At 34.7% G+C, this 22,084-nt stretch overlaps 1 protein-coding gene across 9 annotated transcripts in view; it reads right to left on the reverse strand.

Annotated features, from left to right (window-relative positions):
• The window catches only part of FOXP2 (forkhead box P2), a 569,876-nt gene that overhangs the window by 137,411 nt on the left and 410,381 nt on the right, over positions 1 to 22,084 (reverse strand). For 8 of the 9 annotated variants that reach the window (XM_040472193.1, XM_040472192.1, XM_040472191.1 and 5 more), the window contains one exon: positions 20,475 to 20,564. In XM_040472193.1, coding sequence (XP_040328127.1) covers positions 20,475 to 20,564 — 90 coding nt within the window. Of the gene's footprint in view, positions 1 to 16,798; positions 16,857 to 20,474; positions 20,565 to 22,084 lie in introns of those variants that run through there. The other variant, XM_040472195.1, reaches the window with a different exon arrangement.

The raw sequence follows: 22,084 nt of genomic DNA on the forward strand, positions 1-22,084 counted from the left end.
TGAAGACAATCAAGAAAAGGCAGGATTCCCGTTTCATACCTCATCATCCTTGTTATTTTAAACTTGTTTTCCAAAAATGAAAAATTTGAGAGACCTTTTGGACAGCAATTAAGAGGCATATGCTATCAGTGATTAATACCAGGATAAAAAGCACAGGAATTGGAATCAGACAGACTTGAATTCATGTAGCAGCTCAAACTACCAGCTATGTGACCTTAGATAGTGTAATTTAACCTTTCCAAGCCTGTTTCCTATTCTGAAATAAGACAGCATAAATAAACACATTATCGGGTACATCAAGCGAGCAATGAATATATATGGTAGCCAAGTGAAATAAAATCACAAATGCTTTAGAATCTCTCTTTTGTTAGAGAAAAAGAGGCATTAAAAAAGAATAGGAACATGAGAAATGTGACTTCTCTAACATCTCTGGTTGACGCCTCAGCTTTCCTTTTCATTGGCTTAGTCACCTATTTACTTATGATCACCCACAACACCTGTCACTAAAGGCCGGATGGGGACTAAGATAAAGCCCTTTATTGGGCAGGGGAGTCTGTATCACTACACTGAGCAAGTACAAAATCCTCACACAGATACATGAGTGAACTAGTAGTAAAAGGCTGCTCTGTATTCGCAAAACATGGTTTAAAATATCAAAATTAGTGTTTGACACTTAAAATACGAAAATACAATTGAAAGTAACTAGATTCCATTATTATTAAAATAAATATAATGTAACTTCTCCAAAGAATTTATTTTTGAGAGTTTAGGTCCACAAAGATGGACAGCTGAGATGTGTTCTGAATTAGAAAAGATGGAAGGAGAGCAAAAGCTACCAGAGTAATCACCATGCATAACAATAGAAAAAGAAAATAGTAGCCCAGAGCCAGGATCACAAACTTGCACAAAACCACCAGGGCTATATATGTACTAAAAATAGTATAGAGTCGCCATTTTTTAAATGTATTAAACAGTTTACCAGGAAAGAAAATGTCAAAATTTTAGAATTGTGTTACTATTAGAAAGTATTCATTTCTAAGCCAGGACCATGTTTCATTATCCAATAGCTGCTCTCAAGAATGAAGCTAATTTACATTTAAAATAGGAGTACAGTCTACTCTTTAAAAGCACAATGGTAAACACACCAATTTGACAATTACATTAATATGAGTATTTGCATAATCTGTCTTCCACACCTGTTCTTAATTTGAAGCAGCTGCAGGACAAATCACATCACACTAATCTCAATGGGTATGTGTGTGTTCCAAACAGTAATGCGCGCATCTTATTTTTCGAAGATCTTTTATTTTTTAAATGTTTCCTGACTTTTAAAATTTTGGTGAAAGTTTTATACAAGCCATAATATTTATTAGGTCAATATTAATTAGTGGAATAAGCATAAAATCAAATAATAACATTAATTAGAGGAATAAGTATAAAACCAAATTAGTGGAATAAGCATAAAACCCTTACATTATTGGCCTCCTCTGTTTCAACATGTGAGAATACTGATTTTTATTGCTGGAGGCTTTTTTTATTTTTTAAGTAACATGTAACATGTATTTTATATACAACAAAAAGGATTAAAAAGAATAATAAAAATATATCTAAAAAACTTCAGTAAGAAATATAACCAGAGAATCAACAAAAAATGCATTAATGGAGAATCAAGCAATAGCTACAAATGATCTGGAAATGTGTTTGCAACACGGATAATTGTGGCATCTTTTGGAACATCTTTTCTAAACTGGATTCCATTTATGTTTTAACAAAACTATATCATAATTTAATGAGCAGAGATTTACTTTCATCTTGTAAAGGATACACTTTGTTTACGTGTATTGAAATATATACTCAGTGCCATCAAAAAGGAAGTCCGATTATTATTGTTACATATTCTTCTACTTCATGTATTTAAATCATTCAGTTAAGATTCTAGCTGGTAGAATCTAAGAGACCCATGTAATCTGTCAACAAAACTGTCTCTCTTTAATCTTCTATTATGCATGGGAAATGAAATTAGAGCTTTCTAAAGATGTTATTTATTTCCTGAAAATTGAATGAGAGCATGAACAGTAATGAACTAGAGCAATAGAGACGATCTGTTTATTTACAGGCTGTTGACTTCCATAGAAGTAAACATTGAACGCCTCAATTCTTAGTTCAGTATTTCATTCAGAATCCCATTTTTACAAGTGCTTTCATTATAGTAGAAGATGAAAATACTTAAAACATTCATTGTAGCTTGCATTTCTATTACATTTTTTATGCTCATTATTTACCAATTCTCAGCATAAGAGAAACCGAGAGTCAAAAGAGTTAAGTGATTTGCTCAATTCTCAAAACCTGTACCAGCCTTATAGACCAGGCATTCTGACCCCAGAATATTCTTTCTTATCACTCAGAGCTGGTTTTCAATTGAATAATAGCCATTAGTATAAATAAACAGGAGAAAACATTTTTAATAACAAAATATTTTAAAGTTTCTTTTTTTTTTTTTTCACTTCACAGGATCTGAAATATTTCAACTCATGGCTTTAAATGTACTAGAAAACACTTTCTTTTTTAATTTTTATTAATGTTTATTTATTTTTGAGAGAGACAGAGACAGAGCATGAGCAGGGGAGGGGCAGAGAGAGAGGGAGACACAGAATCCAAAGCAGGCTCCAGGTTCTTAGCCATCAGCACAGAGCCTGACGCGGGGCTTGAACCCACGAGCTGTGAGATCATGACCTGAGCTAAAGTCGGATGCCCAACTGACTGAGCCACCCAAGCACCTCTAGAAAACACTGTTTCAAAAGTGACTATAATAAAAGAAAAGAACTATTTTCTATTTAGATAAATATAGTGCAAATTCTTACCGAGAACCAAGACTGGTTACTCTAGGAGCAGAAAAATAATTTTTATTACTATATAATTTCAGCAATAAAACCAAGTTATAGTGATTGTGAGAAAAGCAATTTTCACAGCTGTGACCTCTATATAATTATATTTCTAAATATTCCTTATTTTATTTTTCTTCATTAAAAAACTTACATATATAATTGAGCGCACAGAAAAGTACTCTAAACAGATAAGCTGGCATGTCATGGGGCATGTGGAACATAATGGAATGAAAACTATATTTGTATGTAATGAATACGCAATTGTATAATATTCTAACAACAAATTTCACTTTTTCTCTGAGTATCAGAATATTTTAACCTCAGTAAATGAGCTGTAAATTTCTAAATTTTAAAATAATCTTGTTTCTTTTTGTTTTTGCTATCGACAAAAACTAGCTTATCAAAGTTAAAAGCTTTTGACATGTAACCGTAAAGAAGGTTGATTTTTTGTAAATATAAGCTCCTGAAAAGGTCTATTCTTTTGCTAAAAATAAAGGATTAGGATAATAAACTTCTAGAGCTGCAGACAAAGTCAAATCTTCTCAGTTGACAGAAAAAAGAAAATGAGGTTACACAACTAAACTGCCTTCTCCAAGCTCACACAGTTAGTGAGTGATGGAGCCAATCCTTGGATCCAAAGCCTCTCCTGACACCACAGAATCTGACCTCTTCTCTTTATTACAAAACCTCAACTGAACACTGACAGGTCATTTACAACACGTTCATGCTTTTCTAGATCCGAAACTAAGCTATACTCCAATGGATGAATATACAAATAAATCTTACATGTAAGAGGTCTAAAAACTATAAAACTGCATTCATTTCTAGACTGGCAGAATGATACCACACGCACGGATGCACACAGAAATGCAGGTGATCGCATATATACACGTGTTAACACGATCACCGGGAGCTTGGAGTTCAGGTGAATTTCAATTGTTCATATTTTTCGGAACTGCCTGAATTATTTTTTTGTGAGCACACATTGCTTTAATAATCACTCAAAATTAGGCTACTTGCAGATTTTCAATAAAACATAGAACAGTAGTTATATTTTTCATACAACACGTTAGCTCCTAAAAACCTTTACAGACATGAAGATTCATCATATGAGTGCTCTGATTTTTCTTATTAAAACAGGGTTTATACTCTTGCCTTAGTCTCAGCAATGCAGAAATATAAATACATAACTACCTATGGCACGAGGGTTTCTTTTAAATGTGAAGAAATTATTAAAATACTTTTTTCTCCTTTTCTTCTGCTTTACAATCGGAGTAAAAGTAAACCCCCTTTGTGATTGGCTCTCCCATTTTCCTTTTAATCATCTCTATCCTATTACTTGTTATGCTTAGACTTGTTTCCATACTTCTCAGATTTTGGAACTCGGTCCTCAACAAATTTCAAGGAACCACAAACAATGCCTTAGGAGGGACAAAAATGAAGAAAACCTTATTCTGCTCAGTCTGTGAGTGATGGCTGATTCACTAAACACTTAAGAGAAAAGAAAAATCCAATTTATTCCATAGAATGCTCTGAAAAGCCATTAACTGTCAAGCAGGTTGTTTTTTTTTTTTTTTACCTTAAACCACTGAGTTTTGTTTAAAATGGCTTAGAAAAATGGTTATTATCCTGAATTTTTATCTAGCCAGATTGCCAACTCCCTTAGGGTAGGAACATTTTGAAACCCCTATGGTACCTGGTGCCTGCCTAGCAAAGTGTCTAACACACTGAGGGCATTCAGTCATGTTTCTTTGATGGATTGATTGACTGAGGATGTAAATTCTAATACATGGAAATACTGTAAACCACTTTTGAAATCTTACTGCTCTTTTGTTTTTTGCTTGTGGTTTTTCCATTGGAGCATGATAATCATTTGTTTCATATGAAATTATAGAGAGTAGGCTTTTCAATTTATATCTACATTACTCCTGAACTCTCTTCTTATTAACTAAGTATCTAGTTGAATAGAATAGGAAGCAAAAAGGTAGGGAGTGGGGAGAAAATATATTAGCCAACCTTTACTTTAGTTTAGCAGTGCTGGAAATTATTGAGTGGGAATGCCAAATAAAATAACTACATCAATTGCTTAAGTAATCATTTCTAATTTGGTTTAAGAAACATTTCTCACTATCAATTATGTCGAGAACAGATGTTTCCTTTAAAGCAATTTATATTGGTATGACATTGTGAATCAATGCTATTCTGACCCTTCAGTGATGGCAAGATACATCTTCACGTTGAGTAATTCATTTATCAGTGCTCCATCAGAAACTTGGGTTCTTACTGCACACTGCGTCAACAAGTTCATGTATTCTCAAAGACTCAGGAATCACTAATCAGAAACCACTTGAGTCTCTTTTTTTTTAATGCTTATTTTTGAGAGAGAGAGAGAGCGAGCGAGCGAGCTAGCAGGGGAGGGGCAGAGAGAGAAACAGAGAATCTCAAGCAGGTTCTGTACTGTCAGCACAGAGCCCATGTGGGGCTCAAACTCACAAACAATGAGGTCATGACCTGAGCAAAAATCAAGAGTCAGACACTTGGGGTGGCGCCTATGTGGCTCAGTCAGTTAAGCGTCCGACTTTGGTTCAGGTCATGATCTCACAGTTTGTGAGTTGGGCTCTCTAGTCAGGCTCTGCGCTGACAGCTCAGAGCCTGGAGCCTGCTTCAGATTCTGTGTCTCCCTCTCTCTCTGCCCCTCCCCCCGCTTGTGCTCTGTCTCTCTCAAAAATAAATAAAAACAAAAAAGAATTTAAAAAAGTCAGACACTTGATCAACTGAGCCACCCAGGAGAACCCCCCCCTTTTTTTTACTATATGTATATACATCTCTGTATTTCATAGATTGATTTCAATATTCTAGTATTTATTAAAGGGGTTGCAAAACGGGTCCTGCAGGTCAGAGTGGGGGAGAAAGGAAGGGAAAAAGGAAAAGGAAAAAATGTAATAAAGAAAGAGGGGAAAGAATGTAAAAAGGGAGAGAAAGAAATGTACATCTTCTTTAGAGGGAAATGAGCTCTCAAATATTATATCTTTCCAACTCTTCCCTATTTCTTTGCACCTAGTCTACATTTAGCTGCCTGCACTGGAAAGGTATCAGGGTTTGATCTTCTGGCCTAATGATATGCAAAATGACCACTGCAAGTAAGTATTAGAAATAAAATGAAAAGAAACCACATACAGGAAGAGCAAGATAAAAAACAGGTAAACAAATCCTTAAAAAGATCATAATTTTACTAGGGAATAAAAATAATATGGTCACTTGGCTTACTTTGCTTTCAAAATTTATGATGTATTTTGTTTTTAATTTTAACGTTTATTTATTTTTGAGAGACAGAGACAGTGTGTGAGTGGGGGAGGGGGAGGGGCAGAGAGAGGAAAAGACAGAATCCAAAGCAAGTTCCAGGCTCTGAGCTGTCAGCACAGACCTCCATGTGGGGCTCGAACCCATGAATTATGAGATCATGACCTGAGACGAAGTCGGACGTTTAACCAATCGAGCCACTCAGGTGCCCCTATGATGTGTTTCTCAAAGGAAAGTTCATTATACTATTTCCTTTGTTTGAAAGATAAAATCAAATTTCAGTAATTCCATAAACCATGTATTTTGAGAAGAAGATGGACTAAGTTCATTTTAATTTCATACTGGATAATTACTACAAAGCATGTAGGACCTATTAGAGAAGGTAAGATTATTAAAAATCATTACACACTTACAGCATCTCAGATCCAAGCCAGTGATTAAATCTTATTCTCAAGGTGCCCTGGATCAAGGGCTGACACACAGTCAGCAGAACAATCCCAGTTTGGTGGGGCATAGTCACATATAGCATAAGGACCTCCCATTCTTACTCCCCCAGAAAGGTCATCCTTCAACCAGACAGGCAGTCAAAGGCAGGAAGAGAAATTTCTGCCCTTCCTGTCTTCCTACCTGTCCCCAAACTGAGAATTCCTAAAGAAATTATTCATTCATGAAAAAGGTGACCTTGTAGTCAGACAGAACTTATATTCATCCCTGGATCCTTGAGAAAGTTACTGAACCTTTCTGGCCCTATAATTCCTCATAGGTAAAATAGGAACAGCACTAACCAATTCTGGGTTAGGTAGAAACACAATGACCAATCAGGGGTAAAGTACCTGAAACCCAGAACACAGCAGGAACTCATACATGTCAGTGGAGCTGGAGATGAGGGGAGAACAAGCCTTCTCCGAACTTCTACTTACCCCACAAAGTTCCTGTTTTCTTCTAGTGTGGTGGCTTATAACACAGATAATTGCAGAAAATATAGAAAAAGTGTGAAATACATCTTTTATCTTCACTATAGCTGGAAAGAAAGTCAGAACTTTCTTGAGCTTTCCAGCAATACCACAACCCAATACGTAATAGCCAAATGAAAATTTTTCTCCTGACCTTAACTTATTTAAATTTCGGCTTCTATGACTAATTTTTTAATCACCCTTCAAAAAAAAACACTGTTTCTCTACACGCAATATATGCATATGCTTTACTTATTTAAACTTCTCAGTATTTGTTTCACTGCCTATGCATGTTGCACCAGGGTGCATAACCAGCACTGTGGAGCATCAGCAGCAACTTCCGGGAGGAGAGGCATCACCTCTGCTTACTTGATCTAGCATTGTGCTTTACTCAGTACTGAATATATACTGGATCTGTAAGAACATTTTAGTTATAACTAAAAATATTAAAGCTTAGAATTAAGTCATATAACCCACTCATCTTTAGTCACTTTAATACATAGGTTTGTGTCTTTCTAAATTTTCCCAGAAGAAAAACAACAACAATAACAACAACAAAACTTGTCACTGAAGTATCTCAAGTCATAAAATCTCTTTTCACATATTCCTTGGGCCAAATGAGTTGGCACTAACATCTATTGTAAACTGTTAGTGGCAGACACCGTTAGGTGCCTGCTGCAAAATCTATCGTTCCTTTTTTCTCTATGAAAAGTTTGGGTTTAGCGTAACAAAGTACCTGGTCAAACGTAATCAATCAGCTTCCCAGATTCAGTTGAAGCAATGTGTTCATGTGATACTGTTCAGGCCAACGAGAAGGAAACAGAAGCTACTATGTAAGGCTTCTTGGAACACTTGTTATTAAAGGGGCTCTGATTCAGCTGGCACAAGCTTATTTGTATTTTGCCATCCCCTTCTTTCCGCCTGGAACATGCCTGGAAAAGGGGCAGCCATCTTGTGACCATGAAGACAAAGGCCACACAGGGGCAGAACAGGAGGCTAAAAGAAACGTTGGTCTTTCATGTTATCCTTGAGCAGTTGTACCAGCCAAATATAGACTGCATATCTAAGGAGTTCATGCTTTATGAGAAAAATAAATCTATATTCTTAAAAAGAGCAGCTGACAAATTCCATAGAAAATTAGGCAGTATTTCAGTGGAAATATTTGAAATTCACATGGCTAAATCAATAGATACGATCAACGCATAAAAGTTATATGCCAATAAATCATACAGAAAGTATAGTTCTTTGATGATATTTGAAAAATCCTCACATCTCATTTGTAATCTTGTACATTTCTGGTATAATTTTGCTAAGCACACTTTTTACTTCCAGTTCCTTAGGAAAAGTATCATTGATATTTAGCAGGGTTAGAACATTGCTAGTACAGAATAATCAAGCAGTATATCTTGTTCAAAAAAGAAAAACAGAATAAATAGGGGGAAAGAGCTTATTGTAAGCAAAATTTATGTATCTATAAAATTAATAAACCAGAAGATAAAATCAGGAAAGAAAATATTTAAGAAAAGATAAAAAGGAGAAAGAATTGTTATTGTTAAATAAGTATATTACATGCTATCTACACAGGAAAGGGAATCGGTTGAAGTATTAGTCATAAACAGACTGCCTAATAGAGCTAAGACAAGATAAATTAGCAATGTGAGAGGGGGGTGGGTAATGTGACCTGATTCATGCAACTAATCTAATCATGTAACTGAATCTTTATAAGTAACATATATGGGATGATAAAATAAAAATACGATATGGGTTCTCGAAATACACATGGATGAGGGATTATTTATCTCTGAAGAGTCAGAGAAGACTTGAGGGAATAGGGCCTTAAATTGTGTGTAGGAGTCTGGCAACTAAGGTAGCAGGCAGTGGGTAGGTAGGTGTGAACGACCTTCCAAACAGATGGGAGGAATAGAAACCAAGGCAAATAGGTATCAAAGTTCTTATGGTTCATGTCACCCCAGAAAGTGCCTGGTATATAAGAAACAACCTGTAAATATCTATGAATGACTGAATAAATAAATATACAGCATGTTCAGTGAGCAGTAAGGATTAGGTCATGGTTGTGATGTATCAGGTATATGATGATGTATAGCCTTTTGTGCCACGGTGAGAGGTTGAAGAAAAGGGAAATTTTCACATTAGAGCAGAGGAATATGACCCAATTAGATCAGAAGGGTTTGTAGAACACAAATCAGAAAAGTTGATGAAAGCATTGGATAAGGGTTGGGAGAGATAAATAATTTCAGTTTAAGACAGCTTTATCTAAGTTGGCATGCACCAGCGGGCAAGTGAAAAAAACAAATCTGGAACATGGCAGAAAGGAGAAACTCAATTATAAACTAGCCCTGATGAATGGACTCCACACATTTACCCAAAATGCACTATGTGCCAGACACTGGAAATGTGAAGATGAATAAGACAGAGTCCCAGCCTCCAAGTAATTCTGATTCAGTGTGATACCTATAAAAATAGAAGTAGGTATATGACATAGAAGTAATATATAGAAACGAATAATTAAATCTACATTGTGTGTGTGGCAGGAGAGAGTATCAAAAGAGACTTCAGAGTTGCTGACAACAAGAATGTAAAAGGTACCCAGAAGTTTTCTAGATGAAGGTGGAGAAATGCATATTGAGAAAAGAAGGGCAAGGTCAGCTTTGTGGAAACACGAAGCAATGTTAGAGAAACTGCCGCTCACATACCACGTAAAAAGTGTGTGGTGAACAATGAGATCAGCATGCAAGGGCCACTGTAGCAGACAGCTGTCTTTGAAGACAATGAGCCTTTTCCTTAAGGTTCTAACATTGAAAGGGAGGCCAACTGGACATAGTGCATATGTTGGAGGACTTTAGAAAACAAATTGTTTTGATCAAAGATATAAGAAGAGAATGAGTTCATTAGTGAAGATTTTACTCATTGAGAGTACTGATGAGAACTAATTGAAAGTAAAATTCTGACAATATTGTTGGAAATGATCCTGGATTATTTGGAAATTATCCATTATCCATGGATAAGTGGAGAGAGACCTCTCAAGACAGCTAGCCAGGGGCCTTTTGAATTAGCTCAGGTTTAAAGACATATATATATATATATATATATATATATATATATACACACACACACACACACACACACACACACACATAAAGGAAACAAAACAAAACACAGGACAGGATTCAAAGGCTGCTGAATCTGGTAGGAACATGAGGTGCCATTATTTCAGCATTTTTCATTGTGTAGGTTGAAGAACAGAGTTCCAGACATTAAAAGGACACAGTATTGTAATAAGAGAATTCGGAATCCGTACTTTTTTTTTAATTGTCAGAACACTTATTATTTTTTTAGCATTTATTCATTTGTAAGAGACAGAGAGAGACAGAGCATGAGCATGGGAGGGGCAGAGAGAGAGGGTGACACAGAATCTGAAGCAGGCTCCTGGCTCTGAGCTGTCAGCACAGATCCCAACGCAGGGCTCGAATGCACGAGCCGTGAGATCATGACCTGAGCTGAAGTCAGAAGTCTAACCGACTGAGCCACCCAGGCGCCCCCAGGTTCAGTACTTTTTATTACAGGGTCCCACTGTTTCAGAAAAGTAGTTTCGGATTTCTGCATATGACTCTGTGGACCAGCTGCATTAGAATCTTCTGGAGAGCCTAAAATACTTTGATTTTTCCAAAATCCAATCCCCTCAAATTTTTACTGAATGGTCTTGGGTGGATCCCCAATTCTCCATTTCTTAAATGTTTTGAAGTATTTCTTGGATTTGAGAAACACTGGCCTAAGCGAACTCTAAGACTGCACAGGAGACTGATGACAGTTATTGGAAATATATTCTTCTATAATAAAGAGAAAAGTATCAATGATGCCCCAGTTTTGGAGAAACTAAAACTTTAGTCATATTTCAATCACCAATTAGTATGTTTTAAATGTCTGTTACATGCTTGGTTCTATGGGAAGAAGGTGGAATATGAAGAGAATGATTTTATTGTTTGCGGGTTTTTGTTTTTGGTTTTTTTTGGTTTGTTTTTCCAAAGATATTCTATTGAAGAATTTACTACAGTTCTTCTGTAAGACAACAGATTTTCCTCATGTCAGCACATCAGTGCTCAGTATGTTCCTTGGTTTGTCACTTGAGGACTTGCAGTAGCACTAGCAGAAGATATCAAGGTGGCAGCTTTTACAGCAGCACAAGTGTCAGCATTAGAAGTGTAAGAATGTATACACTGTGCAAAGGAATTTTCTATTTTGTGTTATCAAAATGCTTTACTACTAGGTACTGCATGTTCTGTGTCTATATGGCAAAACTATAAAAATTGGCATGATCAAACAACAAAGCCTTAAAAAAAAAAATAACCACCAGGTAAGCTGGGTGTGATTCAGCTGTGAACTGAATGTAAGCAGAGACTCTCATGTCAGGGATAAAATATGAAGCTCAGAATGCTTAGGCCAGTTAACAACGCATGGCCATTAAAATAAAGCTTCTACTCATCTACTGAACCTCTAAGAGGTCTTTTCATTCCTAAGACACTGCCTTCTTACATGCCCCTAAAAAATATTCCAGGCAACTTCTACTCTGAAAGAGTACTCCAGGTAATTTATTAATGTCATTGAGATTTAAAATGAAGGAGGAGAAAACATTTATATTGAATGCCTTTCCCAATTCTTAAAATATCAGCAAGTAAGGTAGGGGGAACTTGTTTGTTCACTCTGGATTCTTCCTCATATATGCTAGAGTATAAGATCTAGCAGAATGGGCTCTTAAAATTCACAGACATTGAGGATTGGTCTGATAATTTTCAAACCACCAAGTTCCAAGGTTCCAGGCATTCCGCTTCTGTAATTTGTCAGGCCATGAAAATGAATCAAGCATGCTGGGGGGAGGCTGATCCATTCTTTACATGGCTGACTTCTCATATGCATAAACTAACTTCTCCACCCCCATGATTCTTCTATTATGAATGTATTTTGCTGTTCTCTACCTATTCTCACCGATGTAGGAAAACCTGTGATGTTAAAAAAAAAATTCTTTCTTCTTTAAAAAAAAAAAGATATTTTGAAGTCAAGAAAGAATTTTTATTGAAAGCTGGAAGCAATTCACTTATGTTTCAGTTTGCACATGACAATGGTAGCCTAATTCAGAATAAGGATAGTATTTGGAAAGAAGCCTGCATAGACCTCTCCATATTTTTGAACTGGGAATTTCTTGAATTTGAGGGTTCATGAAGATCTCAGGATGCATACCTTGTGAATGTCAAGGGTCTACTATAATTAGTTCTCATGAGTGGTTTCTTCCTCATCTAATCAGAGAACATAATTTTCATCTAAAAAAATCTACTACACTATAGCAATTTATTAATATTTATTAAGTGCCTTTGGGAAAAGTAACTTAGTGCCCAACCATAATTTAACTTAAAATCGTGTTAGATTCTTATAATGAGCTTATATGATTTTCATATTAAGGTAGGGTGGCTTAAATATTTTTGAAAGAACAATTCATTATACCTCTGTTTGATCATTTCAAATGCTGTGCTTCCAAACTCAGCATTATTTAATGAATTATAATCAGCACAACCTAAGATCTCCTTTAAAAACTGGCCATTTAATATAACTATCCCAAGCAATTCAAGTTTGAATATTCACCTCTCAATGAGTTTTCTGGAAAATCTAACAAAAGGCTTTAAGGAATGATGTCACCATTCTGACGGTGACTTTTAAAGAGCCACCTGTAAATGTCTGTCATCAGTAATGGGATTTCTAGCAGTAAATGAAAGGCTCCAGGGTTCCAGGTCCATCCAAGTGTCAAAGATCATCAAGAACTGAGTTGCTTGCATACTACAACTACAACTTAAAATTGCATAATGGAAACTTCTCTTGGGGCAAGATAAGAACTAAATAGTGGATACTGGACTGTAAAAAGGAGCACGGATTTTCTATTTTGTTTGTAAGATGATATGCTAGAATATCTTCTAGGTTCAAGATAGAATTGAGTAATTACAGGCATTTAAAGTTACTCTTTTCTCAATATGGGACTGAAGGGACAGAGATTAAGTGAAATGGACAAGACTACATGATGAGAGAAAAGAAGAGGACAATAAAGGAAGAAACAATATACTAGAAAAGATGAAGACAGTGGGGAAATTTTAAGAAAACCAAGTGGAATACAGAATGCAGGATGATCGAAATATATGAATAGAATCCACTGAGGAAACACAAGGAATCTTAAATGTAAGCGAATTTCAAAATAATTTCATTTTTTGTCTTTAATCATGTACTCACACTGTTCACTTTGTCATTCAATTTGGCTTGTATAACACCTCCAAACATCTTAAGATAAAATTCACAGCCTAAGTCTTAAATCCTATGGAGAGCTCCCTTAACAATATTAATGTTCTATTTCTTTCTTCCTCACTTTAGTTAAGATAGAGAAGGCAAGGGAATATGTTCTTTGAATCCTAATGGATTACACAATGGAACACGTGCTTTGGTTGGTAGGAAAAGAGAAAATTTAACCTCCTAGAAAGCAGTTTTCTTCCAGATTAATTTATGGGAACTCAGTATTAGATATGCAATATATATTTACTTCATTTACTTACACAATCAGAGACAGAGCAATTTGAGAAAACAGAAGTATATTTACTAACTCTCAATTTTCTATTTAACATTCTTGTAAAAGTAAGTTTTCTTTTTTCTGATTCATTATTTGATCACTTTAGTACTGCAGATTCTAAGAGTTACTGGTGAATGACAAAGAAACTAGGGGATCAACAATCACCAATGTTGCAATTCAAAATTGTATGTATGAAAATGTTCATCTTCATGGACATTGCTTGATATGGTTGACAAGAGCCACCTTTTAAAAGCTCTTCCTTTCCTTGACCTTCGTTGATAAATGCTAATTTGGTTCTTCTTTTCCTCTCTCTCCCTCTTTTTATCCTTGTGCTTCTTTTTCTTCTTGCCCTAAAAAATGTGGATGTTACTGAGCTCCTCTTGGTAAATCATCTTTGTCAGAAATCTCCACTTTCATGGATTCATCTATCATTTCTGGATTATTTCACAAATAGTTGTCTCTGGCTATAATCTCTCTATCAAGTTCTAATTTTCTAAAAGTTTGTTACTTTAACTTACTTTTCTTGCCATCAGCTCAAACTCCACACGCCTAAGGATCAATTCATCATATGCCTATTTAAATAATTTTTTAAAGTTTATCCTTATTCCAGACCTCTCGCAACTCCCCTCCCCCTAAACATCCTCCAAATGCTCCACTGTTGATGAGGTATTCACAAAGCACTGCTTTGATCATATCACCTGCTTATCAAGACTTTAAAGCCCCTCCTATCTAAACAATACAGTACAGACTCCTTATAGGCTCCATACCATCTATACAAGTATTTACTGAGCTTTATTATTCACCAGGCATTGTGAGGCACTGGAGATGAGCAGGAAATTCATGGTCCCTGCTGTTACAGAGCTCACAGCCTTGTAGGAAAGGCAAACGTTAAAAAGTAATTTTATGAGGGGCACGTGGGTGGCTGTGTGACGCCTGGGTGGCTCAGTAGGTTAAGCCTCTGACTTCAGCTCAGGTCATGATCTCGGTCCGTGAGTTTGATCCCCTCATCGGGCTCTGTGCTGACAGCTCAGAGCCTGGAGCCTGCCTTGGATTCTGTGTCTCCCTCTCTCTCTGCCCCTCCCCCACTCATGGTCCGTCTCTCTCTTGTCTCTCAAAAATAAATAAATGTTAAAAAAATTAAAAAGTAATTTTGTGTGTGGCAACTGTGAAATATGTATGTTGTGGGGGCATGTAGGAGGGGGAGATACTTTAGTAGTACCTAAAACACTCAGTGCTGCTTTCTTATAAATTAGGCATATGTAGTGAATAGTGAAAATTATGGACAATTGAAACCATATTATAGAATATTTATCATAACCTTGGATTAAATATAAAATTTCTGGAGCTGATCATAACAGTAATTATTTATTAACTCATTATAAGTGCAAGAATTTACGCTAGTTACTTAACACAGTATTCTTTGTAGTCTTCACAACAATCTTGCAAGATAGGTGTCCTTTGTCCCTTTTTTAGAGAGGAGGTAACAGCCTCCAAGACATGGACTCCAAGGACTCTACCTATGCAAAATCTTACTGATTAAGGACAAAGTAGGCTTCATACTCAAAACGTATGTTCTTTCTCCTACATGCTATGACTAGATGAGATACAAGTTTTCCATTGAAGCATACTTAACAATGATGGACTGGACATCCTAGACCCTCCTCCACAGGGTGTCAACCTTGAGCAGCTGGCCACGGGTGGCAACATCATCATATTTTAAGGTTGTATTCTATAACATTCTTGTAAAACTGCTTATTTCATGCTGGCTTTTAAGAAATGCTCTGTACTTTAATGGGAAAATGAGTACCACACAGGCATAGTCTGTCCTTGTGAATAGTTTTTAAGTTAAACTTTTTAAAATTTATGATTTATGAAATAAAAGCAATGTATTCGACTTACTGCCTATCTTTTTGATACATAGAAAAAATAGCAAAAAAACTTTAAAAATATCTTGTTTTCTACATCATAGTGCATTGCTCTACTCAAATCCATATTGCAAATTTTTTGATTTTGTTACTTTCAGTATTTGAAACAAGATGTTTTAGTTTCCTTCTAATTCTTCCATACTAGAAATCAGAAATTAGGTTGAAAAGAAAATATTCAACATTATTCTTTACCACTGCATGCACGAACATTTATAATTTCCTAAAACCTAAATTATTTATCACTGTCTAATTCCATATCCTACAGTTATTATTTTCTTCTAGAATATATATTTCATTATTTATATTTCATACTTTATTCTTGGTTTATTCCGAGAATATGAAATTTTACAAATGCTGAGTAGTTTACTGCAGAATTTCTTGTTTTGTCTGCTGATGTTAATTTTAACATTTCAAGTTGAAGAAGTAAAAAAGGTAGAAATTTGCTAAATTGTATTATATCACAACATATTTTACTGTAGATTATTAAATGAAATACATAGGTAAAATCATTCTTTGTGTAGCTTTTGTTTCTTCTAAAATCAATTTATAAAACTACTTCAAGGCATTAAAAAGAACAAAGTTTCTTCAGATATTGTACAAAATGATACTTGCACAATGGTTTCCACGCATACAGGATTTAGTACGTTGATTCCAAAACATTATTTTTGGCTATGGCATGTTAGTAAACAAGTGCTTTGTAACTGAAAACAAACAAACAAATAAAATCTTAACTCATAAACTAATACCCAACAAGATACAGCTATTCCTGAAAAATTAAGATGCCTATAACTTGATTAAAAAAATAAATCTTAAAGCACATATTGTAATATTTTGTCCATCAGTTAAGCCCAATGTCTCTACTTTAAAAAGATGAGTGGCTTCCTTAACTTATTTAACTGGTTTGTGGCAGAGTCACAATAAGACCCTTAAGTGTAATTCACTTCTGCTTTTTATTCTTCTGTTCTTGAACTATTTAATACAATTATTTAAAAAATATATATTTTAATTACCTATTGGAAAAGAGAACCTTATATTAGATATTAACCTACAATGAAGGAAGTGATTACAATACTATATACTAATATTCATCTAAGATAGCAAAGCAATGTCATTTACCTTAAATTTACGTCTCTGCTCTGCACAGCTGTTGAAGAACCACAAGTCTGTCTCATGGCTGTAAATGTAACAAGAACAATAATGCGACCAATTTTCATACCTAAACTAAATTAAGTAGATTTGTCATAGGCTAGAAAACTGATAATGTATTTTACAAAAAATTTAAAATTTACAGATTATGGAAGTGTGCATGTGTGCATACGCAAATGTGTGTGTGTGTGTGTGTGTGTGTGTGTGTGTGTGTGCGTGTGTTTAAAAACAGTAAAAGAAATTTACTCTTTTTAATCTGGAAATTAGTTTTATGAGATTGAAAGCATTACTTATTCTCTTTGGCTAACTTTTCTTTTTATGATCCACTATGGGTAAACCAAGCCTAGGAAGTTCTAGGAGTAGATATAAGTAAATATCAGAAATCAAGACAAGAGGCTGTCTTTAGCCATTATAGTGTGTTTTCTGGGGTATACAGTAAGCATGTAAAGAAGAAACATCTGGTAATGCCTAGGTTAATATGAGCTCCCATTTGCATCACAATCTTTATATATTATTCATCAATATGTCATTAATCAATGTACCTACTGACTGGACCTATTCAATTGGTGTTTTATGGAATGAATAGAAAATGTAAATATGTTTCAAATACATATATTCAGATATCTATACATGAAGAGTGAAATTATTACTACAATCGGTACTCGAGCTTGTCAGATGTGATTTTTTTCTTTCCATTTTGTATTAGATAGGCTAATATCTAAGTCATCTGTAGCACAAAACCCTGAAAAAAATGTAAATGAAAAGTAATAGCAGATAAATACTAGTCTGTTGGAAATAGACTCTCTACCATGTCACACTTCAAATCTGGCTACTACTTTTCAACATTTCAAAGAAATCAGTTGAGTATAACAAGACCTAATATTGTTCTTGTGACTTGAGCCATCAAAACAGATTTTTTTTATCTCTCTCTATTTTTTTTCAAACCTTATAAAATAGTTCTCCATCAAAACTATATTTGAAAATGAAAAACACGTCCTTTCTTTTGGTCCTCTAAAAATGTGTTATGTATGATAAAGCACAAACCACCATGATCTATTATCAGCACCAAATACCTAGCCTTTATAAGTGCAGGTTTTGAAACATGTTCAATTATCTTTATTCATTTTAAGAGATAATCTACACCAACTCTATTCTGAAAGATTGGTTAAACTCTTTAAGTAGAAAAAGAACTAGACTGAAAAAAAATCGTCAAAGTTTTAATTTCATATTTTATGGTTAAAATTTTTAACAAAAATATGCAACCCTTTCACATAAGTGGCTAATAATGCAACTCACATTAAAAAGCATTTGCAGATGCAAGGATAAGCATCACCTAATATCCTCATTTGACAACATATGCAAACTAGGAAGATGCTGCTAGGTTTGTAATACAATCCCAGTATGTTTACAGTTGCTAAACTTATCAAATTCTGTGAGATACTAAAACTTTAGGCTCACATTATATTAATCGCAGTGTATAATTTGGTGAACAGGTAAGTCTTCATTTACTACTTCTAAATTCTCATTCATAAAAACCAACTTTTCATTCCTATGACATTTTGGCATTAGACCTGATTAAAATACAAAATAATAATAAAATGTTATAGTTTTATAATTTATACAAAGGAGATATATTAATATGCATCATAAAACACTAAATATAAGTGACACAAGAAAAGTCTGTGGTAATGGTTAGCACTTGAAATTGTTAAAAGATATTTAAATTACTTTCAATCATCCTTTCGCAATAAAATAACAAAATTGAGGACTTCTGCCCGAAATTTTATTTATACAACATTTGGTACATGAGCAACAATTTCTTATTTTAGAGTCATTAATATTCCTACATTATATGTGTGTGCTTTCCAAGAAAAATTATGTATATTTTAGTTAAACAAAGTATCAAATCTTGCCTTCCAATACAACAAAAAAAGAAAGACAAACTAAAGCCCAACCATTCTTTCCAAAGATACCCTGGTAACCAGCAATAAAGAAGCTTCTACTGGACTTAGCTTTGGGGAGGAAGGAACAACTACTTAGTCTTTTTTTATCAAGGGGCATGTTAAAATAGAATTAGGACAATATGTAGTGCTTTTCCCAAAGTCGAAACAATAAACTCCTACCTTTGGCTTATGCTGCCAGCAACTAAACCTCCCTTGCTATGCCAACAACAGTGCAAAATTCCCATTCTGAAGCTACAGTGAGGAAAATATTTCATTTGCTATCTTATGTGACTTCTATGCAGATTTTTCTCTGTCATGTAAATGTATGGAGAGGCTCCCTTTGACTAACAGAATTTGATGGAAATACTCCAATCACTGTCATTTACTTGGGGAGAGATGATGGTGAGGAAAGTGTGTCACCATAAAATTACTGATTAGTTTAAACAAAAGAATGTGACATTTATTTTTTTAAAAAAAGTTAAAATGAATCTTAAACTCAGGCTGATTCACTACAACTTTTGCAATCATGGCAGACATTTGAACTTTACACGGTTGGAACACAACCCCTCTCCACAAGTCCTCCTTCTTCCCACCCACCTCCCACGAAAGGGCTGGTTCCCAACAACATATATTCTGATCTCAAATTTGTTTAGGGACCAAAAATTTAATCCAGTTTTTAGGGAATAAGTAGTTTCTGGATTGTGTAGATAAGTAGCCTGTAATTCTCTGTCATTCAGAAGGCCATCATGTAAGATTTAATTACTAGCATCTGGGAATACACCTGAAAATGAAAATAGACAGCTAGGCCATTAAAAAACAAAAACAAAAACAAAAAAAAAAAAACCAAGATTGTTTTGTTAAAATAAAGGAACAAGAAGGATGCTTACTTTTTTTTTTTTTTTTAAACTAAGCTTACCTTATTAGGCTTACATATAACACAGGATTCAGGAAAAAACATTGCTTATCTTTCAACAGAGCTGATAAACATTTTGAAAGATGTTTTATGTAACTCCAGATTCTACCTTCCAAACATGAAAAAAACCACCCTAAAAATGCTTCTTCTCCCCAAACAATGGCCTATATACCCTGGGTAAGACTATATGAAACAGTGGTTATATTACATAAGAAAAAGTTACTTTAAAGGACATACGTATACTATCAGTTGCACAGGACAAACATAGTGAATAAGGACAACAAACTCCAGAATGTGTTTTTATAACTGTAGCAACAGCAATAACTCCTTGGCAAACTCAAACAGTTTTTCTGGCAACCTTGGAGGTTTTCTGCATTTGTCACTTGGATACAACTGCGGAGGTTGTCTAAGACTGCTTTGTCTCTTTCCACACCATCTTACTATGGCTTTGCTTTTGGAGAAGAAATTTCACATTTTATTTTAACTTGTGAATAAAATTCTGTTAAAATCCCACAAGGGAGTTTTATACAAAACTTCTTATGCCTACGTATACCAAATGTGGTTTCTATACAATTTTCACAATAAGTGGCCTCGTACACTTTTGAAATCTATGGAAATAGAAAATATTTTTCTCTTTCCAAAAAGTAAAATGGGCTCTCTTTTTGAATTAAAATTATCGACACATGCAAATGTAATAATTTTCTGAATGTATACAACTGGGTCTGCACATTTGTTATCATTATGAACATCTTTTAAAATAAGATCTCAAGGACAAGAATGCTTTACTAACCTGCAGTGGTCTCTGTTTGTCACTGCTCTTAGGAGATTTCAATCCACTTGTTTGCTGCTGTAAGAGAAGTTGTCTAGCTGCTTGGAGAGCCTAAAAGTAAAAAAGGGAGCAATATCTAAATACTTTGTTGAATGGTAAATTGATTATCAATAATTGGCTATTCCTTGGTTAATAGTAAAAGGCTTCAATGTGTGACAGCTCCTTTCCCATCCTCCCTTCTAGAGAGAATTATTAAATATCTTCTAATGTGAAACAAAAATTCCACATATAACACATACACAACTTCACTTAAAGTCATGGAGATACATGGAATCCTGCAGGAAATAAAGTTAATTTGTTTAAAGTGCTTAACGAGGAAAAAATCATAAACTGCATCAATAACCTCATTTCCACAAGGAACTTGTCTTTGAGTGTTCAACTAAAATGCCCACTCCCTTTTAAATTATCATTCAATTTGCATTTTCATATTACAATTTTGAAGCAAAAGCAGTAGACTTCAAGTGTTACCGGAAGCTGTAATTAAATTTGACAAATCAACATCAGATTATCTTGAAAGTGAATTAATAAGGATTTTCACCAAAGATTAAAAACACTTTTTTTTGTACTTACAATTCAAGGGGAAACCTCTCCTTTGACAAAATAAAGTGCAGTTTTAATGCCAAATAAAATTGAGTGGTTTTCATTTGCATTCTTAGCAAAATCAGAGAACAAAGAAATTACCACTCAACCAATCAGGTTTGTTTCTATGTGTGACAGAATACCAATCAAAATAGAAGATGTTTTCATTTATTTTTATGTTTTTTTTTCCCATTCAGGAAAACAAAACTTAACATAAGAAATTAAGCATTTCATTTACAGGAGGAGGGGCAGTTTGGTGAGTACACTATATAAACTTATATAAAAACGAATGTCATGAAAAAATACATATTGAGATGCTTTTAGGGTAGCAGTATAAATTAAGGGGAAAAAAAACTTTTTAAGAGCCTCTACTTTGCAAACTCATTTTTTCTCTCAATAACTGAGTTTAATGAACACTAATGATGAAATTTCTCAACACATAAAACTAAAATAAATCATTGCCCTACTCTGTTCTTCATTGTTTTAGAATACAAGGTAAATTTTTCATGATGGGAGAATATCTTAGATCAATATTCTACTACCATAATTGAGATTCTAAGCTGATAAAAAGTACAATTTTGATTGGAATCAATGATCTGGTTTTTAAGAGAGTTTCTAGTATCCATGACAACAGTTGCTTTGACAAGATGTGCATATGGCATTACACTGCCAGCTGGTGTGAACAATGTTTGAACTACTGCATTGAGATGCTGAGCAAACAGAAAAAGTTGCCACGTCTTAACCCTCGGGGAAGGCAGTCATCCCCTGATCAATTATGAAAAGACAGAGAGAGGGCTGCTACAGTCTGGCTCCAAGCAAGTTTTCTGAGAAGGCAGGCAGACATAGAAACCAAAGTAAACAAACTGAAGGCACTATAGCACCCTCCCCTAACAACGCTGATTTGTCTTCCCGGAGCAGGATCTGGCATAGTTTGTAAAGCACACTTTTTACATTTGGAGACACACTCACTCAGAGCAGCAATCTTTTGTTTT

This window comes from Herpailurus yagouaroundi, unplaced genomic scaffold, assembly GCF_014898765.1.
Source record: "Herpailurus yagouaroundi ecotype Mexico unplaced genomic scaffold, PumYag 100, whole genome shotgun sequence".
Lineage (NCBI taxonomy): Eukaryota > Metazoa > Chordata > Mammalia > Carnivora > Felidae > Herpailurus > Herpailurus yagouaroundi.